Raw genomic sequence first — 13,130 nt, forward strand, 5'->3', positions numbered from 1 at the left:
TGGTGTGATATAGCTCATTGTAGCCTTGAATTCCTGGGCTCAAGCGTTCCTCCCACTCAGCCTCTCAAGTAGCTGGGACTATAGGTACATGCCACCATGCCTGGCTAATTTTCTAATTTTTTTGTAGAGACAGGGTCTTGCTATGTTGCCCAAGCTAATCTCAAATGCCTGGGTTTAAGCAATCCTCCTGCCTGATTCCTAAAGTGCTGGGATTATAGGTGTGAGTTACCATGCCTGGGCTTCTTTTATATCAGTGGTTCTCAACTCAGGCTGCACATTAGACTCACCTAGGAAGCTTTAAAAAAATACTAATGCCCAAGTCCCACTCCAGACCAATTAAATCACAACGTGTAAGGGAAAAGCCCAATATATTGTTTAATTGAAGAAATATACACATATATATACACACAAATATATTTATATTTAAATATATTTTAATATATGTTTTATACTTAAAAATAATTTTCAAAACGTAAAATTCTAGTATATTTCTAAAGTTCTCCAGGTAAGTCTACTGTGAAACCAGGTTTGAAACTGCTATTTTATATTATCTCTACTTTTTCCTTCCTCAGAATTTGCTCCTTTATATATACTAAAAAAAAAGAATTATTAGAAAGTTCCTGTGCCAATTATTACAACATTATCTCTCAGCTCCAAACCCACCCTTCTCTACAATCATTTGTGGTACTTCTGCTGGTGTCTTTGAGGAGAAATTCTGCAAGGTTGGAAAAGCTGCAAACTAAATTCAGCAGCTGCTGTGAGAAGGTTCTGTCACTGCAGTGTCAAGAAGCATTCTAGGCTAACATGCTCAGAAACAAGAAGTAGGCAGAAACCAAACGGGAACCATGAGGAAGGAGCAAGTCCTTCTCCCCTGACCCTTAGAATCCTTCCAGTGCTCTCCACCTGGGTGAAGTTCCTGGGGTCTGATAATGGTTCTGCAAGCTATGCTGGTACCAACCAGAAGTGGATGGCTGCAGGATTGTAGCTCCACTAGAGGGTGACCTTGAAGGAGAATGATGACGGGAAATCCCCCAGGTGGTCAGAACAAGTGGTACACTGCCTACATTAGCTAGACTGAAAGCTGGTCACAAGTACGTACAGATCATATTGCCTTATAAGCACCTGCTAACTCTTTGGCTGGATAGTCACAGACTTGAGAAAGACACAATTGAAAGACCGGTGACTGGGCCAGGTGTAGTGACTCACACCTGTAATCCTAGCACTTTGGGAGGCCGAGGAGGGCAGATCACCTGAGGTCAGGAGTTCGAGAGCAGCCTGGCCAACATGGAGAAACACTGTCTCCAGAAAAAAATACAAAATTAGCCGGGGGTGGTGGCGGATGCCTGTAATCCCAGCTACTCAGGAGGTTGAGACAAGAGAATCGCTTGAACCCAGGAGGCAGAGGTTGTGGTGAGCCGAGATCACGCCATTGCACTCCAGCCTGGGCAACAAGAGCGAAACTCCATCTCAAAAAAAAAACAAAAACAAAAATTAGCCAGGCGTGTTGGCCTGTAATCCCAGTTACTCAAGAGGCTGAGGCAGGAGAATCACTTGAACCTGGGAGGCAGAGGTTGCAGTGAGCCATGATTGTGCCACTGCACTCCAGCCTGGGCAACAGAGTGAGACTAAAAAATATATATATATATATATATTGGTGACAATGAGGCCTGAAGAAGAAGATGGACCTTTCAGAATGAGCATAAAGTATGAAGATACTTGTTTCTTGTGTGAATATTCCCTAAAGAAAATCTGCTATAGAAGAGGTTCTCAATAACCAGGTGGTCAAAATGGCACATTTTTTGAATGTTAATCCACCTCTTTCCCTAGCCATCAAGTGATTATTCAATGGATCCAAGTACAAAGTGGCTATAGTGGCAGAACTGGAGGCTATGCATGGGGCTCAACAATTTGGACTTTCCCTTGTCAAGGTCGAACTGATTACTGCTATCACTGAGTGTCTAATTTGCCAACAGCAGAGACCAACACTAAGACCCCGGCATGGCACCATTCTTGAGGGCACCAGCCAATTATATGGTGTCATGTGGATTACACTATACTTCTTCCATCCTGGATGGGGAGAAATTTGTCCTCACTGGAATAAACATGTATTCTGAACATGAACTTACCTTCCCAAACCATAATACTTCTACCAAAAACACATCTGTAAGCTTACAGAATGGCTTATTCAATGTTATAGTATTCTGCACAACATCACTTGGATCAAGAAACTCATTTCACAAGAGAAGTGAGGCAAAAGTAAAAACATAAAACAAAAAGAGAGAGAAAGAAGTTCAAGACCAGCCTGGGTAACATGGCAAAACCCCGCCTCTAGTAAAAATACAAAAATTAGCCAGCCGTGGTGGCTTATGTGAGTAATCCCAGACATTCAGAAGACTGAGACAGGAGAATCACTTGAACCTGGGAGGTGGAGGTTTCAGTGAGCCGAGATCACACCACTGCACTCCACCTTGAGCAACAGAGTGAGACCTCGTCTCAAAATAAATAAATAAATAGGCCAGGCACGGTGGATCACACCTGTAATCCCACCACTTCGGGAGGCTAAGGTAGGCAGATCACAAGATCAGGAGATTGAGACCATCCTGGCTAACACAGTGAAACCCCGTCTCTACTAAAAATACAAAAAAATTTAGCTGGGCATGGTAGCACCCGCCTGTAGTCCCAGCTACTCTGGAGGCTGAGGCAGAAGAACCACTTAAACCCAGGAGGCGGAGGTTGCAGTGAGCTAAGATCACACCACTGCACTCCAGCCTGGGCGACAGAGCAAGACTCTGTCTCAAAAAAATAAATAAATAAACAAACAAATAAACAATCCCCAGAGATGGATGGTATGACTGTCTTCCAGAAATGTGTATACTTAGTATTGGAACTTTCCATCTCCATATACTGGGGACAAATTGAGAATGACTTAGTTTATATGAAGTATATGAATGAAGGATAGTTGGATCTTGTTAGGTAGAAACAAAGTTCTTTTTGTTCTGTGGGAGTTCAAATATGTGGAGAAGGGTGTTTGGACACCAAGTATCCAAAGGAATGGACCAAACCAGTCATTTCACTATTGTCTTTAAGCTCCAAAACCCACCCTGTACTTTGCCTTGGAATACTAGGGCTGGACTCTGCAAACCACATTTTTGCTTTGGTAGCTGAACCCCATTAAGCTCTGCCAATAAAGAGCACTAGAAAGAGATAACAAGGCTGTAGGAAGAAGGAATTTTCTCCTTCCTCTTTGTTTCCTATGAGTTTCCTGTCTGCTTCCCATTCATATAATACACTTTTTCTCATTCATATAATGCACTTCCCTCTTAATATTTTTTTTTTCTAAGAGACAGTCTTGCTATGATGCCCAGGTTGGACTTGAACTCCTGAGCTCAAGTGATCCCTCTTGCCTCAATCTCCTGAGTAGCTAGGACTACAGACCCATATCACTGTGCCTGGCACCTTAGCAATTCTTTATCTTGGCAGTGGCAGTGCCATTCTATGACAGCAGCTGAATCCAGCCTGCAGTTTTTCCAGAACCACCTTCATTGCATCTCTCCTTCTCCAGAGACAACAGTATTATCTAGTCAGTGCCACTCAGTGGTCTGAGTTTCACATGTGCGCCCCTCCTCCAAACTTCTAAGTTTTAACCATCCAGCCTCTTTCCTTTTTTCCCTCAGCCCCAGTGAGGGAATTGTTTTCTGTAATTGCTACCTCCATGAAAATGTGGTTGTTCTCTTTTTCTTCAGTTACCTACCTAACCAATATTCTTTTTTTTTTTTTTTTTTAATTAAGACAAGGTCTTGCTGTGTCACCCAGGCTGGAGTGTAGGGGTGCAATCTCAGCTCACTGCAACCTCCGCCTCCCAGGTTCAAGTGATTCTCCTGCCTCAGCCTCCCGAGTAGCTGAGATTACAGGCAACCACCACCACATCTAGCTAATTTTTATTTTTTTGTATTTTTGGTAGAGATAGGGTTTCACCATGTTAGCCAGGCTGGTCTCGAACTCCTGACTTCAAAGTGCTGGGATTACAGGCATGAGCCACCACGCCTGGCCTACTTAACCATTCTTTAAAGTTTCTTTCTATTCAAATAATTGGTATGGCTTCTATTTCTTGACTGGATCCTAACTAGTACAATTCTAACTCTCTGCAGGAATCCTTGAATACCAAGGCTCTTACCTTCTTTCTCTACAAATCTTTTATAAGTAAACCCATGCACTTTGACAATTTTTTGTTTATTTATTTATTTTTTTTTTTAAAGAGAAGGGGGTATCACTTTGTCATCCAGCCTAGAGTATGGAGGGCCGATCATAGTTCACTGTCACCTCAAACTCCTGGGCTCAAGGGATCCTCCCGCCTTAGCCTCCCAAGTAGCTGGGACTACAGGCATGTGCTACCATGCTCAGTCCACTTCAACAGGTTTTTTTTTTTTTTTTGAGACAGAGTTTCGCTCTCATTGCCCAGGGTGGAGTACAATGGCGCAATCTCAGCTCACTGCCACCTGGCCTTTCGGGTTCAAGTGATTCTCCTGCCTCAGCCTCTGGAGTAGCTGGCATTACAGGCATGTGCCACCAGACAACTTTCAGTGAACCAATATGATATAATAAAAAAAGAGTTTTGTATGTGCCTAATAGCACTCATCAACTCTAATTATTTACCTGTCAGTCAATCTCTTCTCCAGATTGTAAGCTCCTAGAGGACAGGGATCACGTCTTATCTATCTATGTATTCCTAGTGCCTGATCTAGTATCTAGCACAGAATAGATACCCAATGAAAAAATGTCAGGCCAGGCATGGTGGCTCACGCCTTTAATCCCAGCACTTTGGGAGTCCAAGGCAGGAGGATTGCTTGAGGCTAGCAGTTTGAGACCAGCCTGGTCAACATGGTAAGTCCCTGTTTCTACGAAAAGAAATTTTTTTAGCCAGTCATGGTGGTGCACACCTGTAATCGCAGCTACTTGGGAGGCTGAGGCAGGAAGATTGCTTGAACCCAGGAGTTCAAGGCTACAGTGAGCTATGACTGCACCACTGCATTCCAGCCCAGGCGATGAAATGAGGCCCTGTCTCAATTTTTAAAAAAAGACAGAGAGAGAGAGGGACAGAGAGAAAGAAAGAAATGTTAGGCCAGGCACAGTGGCTCACACTTATAATCCCAGAACTTTGGGAGGCCAAGGTGGGTGGGTCACCTGAGGTCAGGAGTTCGAGACCTGCCTGGCCAACATGATGAAACCCCATCTCTAGTAAAATTACAAAAAATTAGATCTCAGCTACTTGGGACACTGAGGCAGGAGGATCGATTGAACTGGTGAGGTGGAGGTTGCAGTAAGCCAAGATCACACCAATGCACTCCAGCCTGGGCAACAGAGTAGGATTCTGTCTCAAAATAAAAGAAACAGCCAGGTGCAGTGTGGCTCATGCCTGTAATCCCAGTACTTTAGGAGGCCAAGACAGGCAGATCACCTGAGGTCGGGAGTTCAAGACCAGCCTGACCAACACAGAGAAACCCCGTCTCTACTAAAAATACAAAATTAACCAGGCATGGTGGCGCATGCTATAATCCCAGCTACTCAGGAGGCTGAAGCAGGAGAATCGCTTGAATCTAGGAGGTGGAGACTATGGTGAGCCAAGATGGCGCCATTGCACTTCAGCCTGGGCAACAAGAGCAAAACTCTGTCTCAAAAAAAAAGAAAAGTAAGAAACAAATGTTGAATTAATGATTGAAAACTAATGGAGTTCCTCTTATCTGTCTCTAAATGGACAATTTCACCAAGGTCTCAAGTAACCAGAGCTGCAATTCAGACTGATACTTTCTTTTTTTTTTTTTTTATATTGAGGTTTTGGCCTACAGACTGATACTTTCATCTCCAAGTGCTAGATACAATGGTTTCAACTTACCTTCAATACACAGGTCTGTCACACTCCCATCTTCCACGATGCATAATAGTCCTTAAAGCAGAGGGAGGTAAGAAAGGAGTGGTTAGGCGGGGCACAGTGGTGCATGCCTGTATCCCAGCTCTTTGGGAGGCCGAGGCGAGCAGATCACCTGAGGTCAGGAGTTCAAGACCAGCCTGACCAATATGGCAAAACCCCATCTCTACTAAAAATACAAAAATTAGCCAGGCGTGTTGGCACATGCCTGTAATCCCAGCTACTTGGGAAGCTGAGGCAGGAGAACTGCTTGAACCCAGGAGGCAGAGGTTGCAGTGAGCTGAGATTGCGCCACTGTACTCCAGCCTGGGCGAAAGAGCAAGACACCAACTCAAAAAAAAAAAAAAAAAAAAAAAGTTAAGAATTGTCAATGTGTTACGGCAAAAAAAAAAAAAAAAAAAGTATATATATATATATATATATACACACACACACACATATATATATATATATATATATATATACACATATGCTCTGGAGTCTATGACAGACCTGGGATAAAATTCCAGCTCTGTCACTTGTTAGAATCAACTCCCTGAAGTTTCGAGATCATCCTATTTCCCTTAAAAGACTGTCTTGGCAGCTAAAAGCCTGAGAAGTCTTTGGCATAGAAAAGCACCTAATACAAGTTAGCTGCCTTTCTCCCTGAAAGGGCTCATTCCATTGGACATTATCATCATATTAAAAGAACCTCAGATAAAATTTAATCCATCACACTTCACACATGAAGATATTAAAGCACAGGAGAGGAAAAGTAACTTGAGCAGGGTCATTCCTAGGTCAGCAGACTCCATTCTGGTCCTATACAAAGACCATGTATGCTGGAATCTTTGAATAATTTTTATTTTTTTGAGATGAAGTCTTGCTCTGTCACCCAGGCTGGGATGGTGGCAAGAACTCGGCTCACTGCAACCTCCATCACCAGGATTCATTCTCATGCGTCAGCCTCCCGAGTAGCTGGGACTACAGTTATGTACCACCACATCCAGCTAATTTTTGTATTTTAAGTAGAGACAGGGGTTTTAGCATGTAGACCACACTGGTCTCAAACTCCTGACCTCAAGTGATCTACCTGCTGCAGTATCCCAAAGTTCTGGGACTATAGGCATGAGCCACCATGCTTAGCCAACATTTCCCATTTTCACCTTCATACTTTTACTAACCTCTTGGCTCTAGTAAAGCCAGTTACTGTAAAATGCATCTTGGATCTTGGAAAAGGGTCCATTTCTACATCATTATGACAAAACAATTTGCTAATAGTGTTACAATACAAAAAATCTAAATAATCTTTCTAAGACCATTTCTCCAAGACCCCCAAAAGCAGATATACATATTATACATGCAAAACTCATGTCAAATTTCCCTCTTAATCTTACCAAAAACCACACTTATGAAGTGCATGCAGACTCTCTGATCCTGAGACACCAGTTGTGTGACCAGGGAGGTGTGCCTTACAAGGGCATCTTGGAAGCAGGACAACATGTGCTTCTTGCGCACCAACTTGAAGCAAAGAAAAATATTTAAGAGAAATCAAATCTTAGCTATTCTGAACCCAAGAACTGTAATTTCCAAACACAATTACAAGATGATACTGGAGGGATCATTTAAACTATGGTGAGATCCATACTCCTTAGAGAAGTTGGAAAAGAGTATCATTTACAGAGGAATCCTATGTTCATACAAAGGATTATACATGAGCTAAGGTTCATAATGCCCTACACTTACATAGCAATTTACTCTTCACAAATCACTTTTGTCTACCAGCTCATTTAAGCCTTACAAGTTGGTGAAGAAAGCAAAAATAGATACTATCACCATTTTGAAGATGAGAAAACTGAAACTGAGACTTTCCCAAGGATTCAAATCTAAGTCTCCAATCCAGGTCTGACCTAAGATCAGTGTTCTTTCCACTTCAACCGTCTGGGGAGGTAATACTGGGCCCCTTCATGACAGAGGTAGGAAGAGAAAACACATCCTTCTATTCAATGTAGCCATAAATCCTCATACTCAAGTCACTTCCTTTTAAAGGGAACTGGGTAGAAGTTGTGTGATGTGCTCATGACAATAGCAAAAATTAGGTCAAAAAAGGGTAAACACTGAGGATAGAACCAGAAAACAAGTATAACTGACTATATCACCTCTTTAATTAGTGAGGAATGAGGTTAAGAAAAGTGTGTTTCAAGCCAGGTGCGGTGGCTTACACCTGTAATTCCAGCACTTTGGGAGGCCGGGCTGGGTGGATCAGCTGAGGTCAGGAATTCAAGACCAGCCTAGCCAACATGGTGAAACCTCATCTCTACTAAAAATACAAAAAATTAGCCAGATGTGGTGGTGGGTGCCTGTAATCCTAGCTACTCGGGAGGCTGAGGCAGAAGAATTGCCTGAACCTGGCAGGCAGAGGTTGCAGTGAGCCAAGATTGCACCAGCCAGGACAACTCCAGCCTGGGCAACATGAGCAAAACTCCATTTAAAAAAAAAAAGTTTCTTCAATAAAAGGTAGAAATTACATCTCTTATTGCTTCTCTTCTGTGCTACTGTAAGTCTCCTGTTTTTCCTTCACCAATTTATCCTATATAATAGATTAAAGTAGTGATCTACATGAGCTACTCAAAAATCCCAGTAACTCCCCTTCATCTGACAGATTAAGTTCAAGCTCCTTAGCTTGGTTTCAAACTCTTCAAAGAACTGTCCTCAACCTACCTGCCTCTCCAATCTCATCTCTTAATTTCCCTTCAAACACTATGATTATCCCCAAAACCCATCCTTCTAACACCTACCTCCTGGGATAATCAGCCTCCCACTTCCTCTGGTCCAAATCTCACCTATCTTCTTAACCCTAATTTGAATGCTTCCTCCTCTAAGAAACCTTTCCTAATTCCTCTCTTTACCCTGAACAGCACTCGACCACAAACATGTTCATTCTCCTAAGTTCTAAATAACATGTTCTCTTATTTTCTCTCCTGCTGCACTGTCTTATTAATCTCTGATTTACTGTCCAAGAATAGCAACCTCAGAACTTCTTGTCCACAAGAACAAAAATATTTTCATATAATATTACAATGTTCTTGGTCTTGGTCTTTTGTTTTTTTTTTTTTTTTGAGATGAAGTTTTGCTCGTTAACCAGGCTGGAGTCCAATGGTGCAATCTTGGCTCACCCCAACCTATGCCTCTAGGCTTCAAGTGACTCTCCTGCCTCAGCCTCCCAAGTAGCTGGGAGTACAGGAATTTGCCACCACACCCACTAATTTTGTATTTTTAGTAGAGACAGGATTTCTCCGTGTTGGTCAGCCTGGTCTTGAACTCCCAATCTCAGGTGATCCACCAGCTTCAGCCTCCCAAAATGCTCTGATTACAAGCGTGAGCCACTGTGCCCTGATAGTCTTTCTTATTCTTATTCTCTCACAATTGTACAGTGGAGTTTTTGATACTACATGACATTATATCACAACAGACTGCAGAAATAGATAAAAATCCAGCTGTTTTTGTTTAAGAGAGACGGTCTCGCTCTGTTGCCCAAGATGGAGTGCAGTGACTTGATCGTAGGTCACTGCAGCCTTAAACTCCTGGGTTCCAGTAATCCTTCAGCCTCTGCCTCCCAAAGCAGTGAGATTACAGGCATGAGCTACTGCGCCTGGCCAAGCTGCCTTCAATTAAAGCAACATGCAAAAATATAAAACAAAACCACTCCTGTCACTATCTTTCTTGAGAAAATATAGTTATTTCTATTTTTTAAAATTACTTATGCCACAAGACTGAACACTTAAAAAGATCTAAAAATGGCTGGGTGCGGTGGCTCACACCTGTATTCCCCACACTTTGGGAAGCCAAAGCAGGTGAATCACAAGCTCAGGAGTTCCAGATCAGCCTCACCAACATGGTGAGACTCCCATCTCTACTAAATTTGCTGGGTGTGTTGGCACGTGCCTGTAATTCCAGCTAGTCAGGAGGCTGAGGCAGGAGAATCATTTGAACTCAGGAGGCAGAGGTTGCAGTGAGCCGAGATCACACCACTGCACTCCAGCCTGCACAACAGAGCAAGACTGTGTCTCAAAAATAAAAAAAATCTAAAAATATTATCTATATTATCTACAAATAATTATCTATATTTTGCCACAATAAAAAATTACTTATGGGCCAGGCATAATGGCTCATGCCTGTATTCCAGCACTATGGGAGGCCGAGTCAAGAAGACCACGGCTTGAATGCAAGAGTTTGAGACCAGCCTGGGCAACATAGTGAGATCCTGTAACAACGAATAATAAAAAATTCACTGGGCATGGTGGTGCACACCTGTAGCCTCAGCTACTTATGAGGGTGAGGTAGGAAGATCACTTGAGCCCAGGAGGTCAAGGCTGCAGTGAGCTATGATCGCGCCACTGCACTCCAGCCTGGGCAACAGGGTGAGACCTGTCTCAAAAAAACCCCACAAAATTTGTTAATATACCTGGGAATGGTGGCTCATGCCTGTAATCCCAGCACTTTGGGAGGCTGAGGAGGTCGGATCACATGGTCTGGAGTTCAAGACCAGCCTGGCCAACATGGTGAAACCCCATCTCTACTAAAAATACAAAAATTAGCTGGGCATGATAGCACATGCCTGTAATCGCCGCTACTCGGGAGGCTGAGGCAGGAAAATTGCTTGAAACAGGACCCAGAAGGCAGAGGTTGCAGTGAGCCAAGATCACGCCATTGCATTCCAGCCTGGGCTACAGAGCAAGACTCCATCTTAAAAAAAACAAATCAGTGGATATAACCCACATAAACAAAAGCTACTTAGGGCCAACAATTTTGTATGAATGTATCCTGAGATGAAAATATCAAAATATTTGAGAATGCAGCCAGGCACAGTGGCTCACACCTGTCATACTGGCACTTCAGGAGACCAAGGTGGGAGAATCGCTGGGAAAAGGAGTTCAAGACCACCTAGGCAATGTAGGTTGACACCCCGGAGACTGTCTCTCCAAAAATAAAAAAAGGAACTGCTGATCTAGCCAATCCCCCCACTCACGAATTCCCCTCCCATGAATTTGAGAGAAACTTGACTTGGATGCCTCCATGGACAACAAAAGTCACTGCCATGGCTCACACCTGTAGCCCCAGCACTTTGGGAGGCCAAGGCAGGCTGATCACGAGGTCAGCAGTTCGAGACCAGCCTGGCCAATATGGTGAAAGCCGATCTCTACTAAAAATACAAAAATTAGGCCAGGCACGGTGGCTCACGCCTGTAATCCCAACACTTTGGGAGGCCAAGGTGGGCAGATCATGACGTCAAGAGATCCAGACCATCCTGGCCAACAAGGTGAAACCCTGTCTCTACTAAAAATACAAAAATTAGCTGGGCGTGGTGGTGTGCGCCTGTAGTCCCAGCTACTCGGGAGGCTGAGGCAGGAGCATTGCTTGAACCTGGGAGGCAGAGGTTGCAGTGAGCCAAGATCACGCCACTGCACTCCAGCCTGGAGCCTGGCGACAGAGAGAGACTCTGTCTCAAAAAAAAAAAAAAAAAAATTAGCCGGGCATGGTGGCATGCGACTATAGTCCCAGCTACTTGGGAGGCTGAGGCAGGAGAATCGCTTGAACGCAGGAGACGGAGGTTGCAGTGAGCCGAGATCGCGCCACTGCACTCCAGCCTGGAGCCTGGCGACAGAGCGAGAGAGACTCTGTCTCAAAAAAAAAAAAAAAAAAAAAAAAAAAATTAGCCGGGCATGGTGGCACGCGCCTATAGTCCCAGCTACTTGGGAGGCTGAGGCAGGAGAATCGCTTGAATGCGGGAGACGGAAGTTGCAGTGAGCCGAGACTGCGCCACTGCACTCCAGCCTGGGCGACAGTCATCTCAAAAAAAAAAAACACCTCATTACAAACGCAGGTAGGCATTGAAGGCCCAGGCAGCCCAGCCAACTCTGCCAGGGGAAAGGTCTTCCCTTTGACCCCACTTCTGCCCGGCTGTAACCTGTCACTCCTGTCCCCCCGCAGCCCAGGCAGCTCCTCCTCGGATTCACATGCGGACAGCTTAAGGGAATGAGGAGCGGCTGCGGCCTGTGCGTCTGGCCCGCAGGTGAGTGGGGACAGAAATGGCGGGAGCCTGAGCTAAGGCTGAATCCTGGGGAAATGGAGGCAGGGCCAGCAAAGGAAGGGGCCAGAGGGCGGAAAGCGGGAAGGCGTGTCCCTGAGACTGGGTGAGGTCCCGAGGGATCCGGATTTCCACCCTTCCAGGAGCACAGCCAGGAGGCTTGGCCCAGTGGACGGGGCTCCCCGGAGGTCAACAGGCCGGCCTGGGGCTGAGGGGACCGCGAAGCCGCTGTGGCCGGGTACGAGGCGGGCTGACAGGGAGGAGCGTGAACACCGCGCGGGGGCCCGGTTTCGCGTCGGGTTCACCAGAGTGGGTCTGGCGAGGGACCGGCCGCATTTGCTGAGAGTAATGCCCAAACCCAGGTCTTCCAAAGAAAGAGTTCCACTCGCACCGACACGCTGGGCTCGGGCAGCAGCTCCAGCGTGCAGGCCAGGCACAGGCGGGGGGACACAGGCAGCAGCCAGCGCGAGTCGTGCCGGTAATGGGCCCTCTCGAAGAGCAGAGCCGCCTCTTCGTCCCTTCTGGGCCCAGGAGTGCCCGCCGTCGCCGCCTGCCTCACAGCCATCTCCTCGCTTGTCTCTCGCTGAGGCAGAAACTTTTCCCGCGCAGCCTGGACGCATGCGCAGTTAGAGGACACGCCTGCGTCGTTGTAGAATGCGCCTGCGCGGACCCGGAAAGCTGCAGTCTCAGGCGAGCAGCTGCACCTGAGGGTGAGTGGCGGGCGCAAGGGCTCTGAATCGTGTCTAACTAAGCCAAAAGCAGTTTGCGCTTAGAACCCTGCAGGAATGTCTTCACCACACCCAAAGTTGAAAAGTAATTTTTTTTTTTTCAGAGCCTCGCTGTGTCGTCCAGGCTGGAGTGCAGTGGCACGATCTCGGCTCACTGCAACCTCCGCCTCCCAGGTTCAAGCGATTTTTCTGCCTCAGCCTCCTGAGTAACTGGGACTATAGGCATGCACCACCACGCCCAGCTAATTTTTGTGTTTTTAGTAGAGACGGGGTTTCACCGTATGGCTTTAACTCCTGACCTAGTGATTTGCCCGCCTCGGCCTCCCAAAGTGCTGGGATTACAGGCGTGACCCACCATGCCCGGCCTGAGAATCTTAACTAATGTCTGATGATCTGAGGTGGAACAATTTGA

General features: G+C 45.5%; 1 protein-coding gene across 1 annotated transcript in view; it reads right to left on the minus strand.

Annotated features, from left to right (window-relative positions):
* Positions 1 to 12,591, minus strand: part of MEI1 (meiotic double-stranded break formation protein 1) — a 90,802-nt gene extending 78,211 nt beyond the window's left edge. The window contains exons 1-3 of the mRNA XM_064368103.1: positions 12,382 to 12,591; positions 7,300 to 7,423; positions 5,891 to 5,941 (exon numbers count right to left, since the gene is read on the minus strand). Of these exons, the coding sequence (XP_064224173.1) occupies positions 5,891 to 5,941; positions 7,300 to 7,423; positions 12,382 to 12,555 (349 nt within the window). The 5' untranslated portion in view covers positions 12,556 to 12,591. The remainder of the gene's footprint in view (positions 1 to 5,890; positions 5,942 to 7,299; positions 7,424 to 12,381) is intronic.
* Positions 12,592 to 13,130: the final 539 nt, after the last annotated feature.

Source organism: Aotus nancymaae, unplaced genomic scaffold, assembly GCF_030222135.1.
Source record: "Aotus nancymaae isolate 86718 unplaced genomic scaffold, 86718_ANA_hifiasm-v0.15.2.pri h1tg000076l, whole genome shotgun sequence".
Classification (NCBI taxonomy): Eukaryota; Metazoa; Chordata; class Mammalia; order Primates; family Aotidae; genus Aotus; species Aotus nancymaae.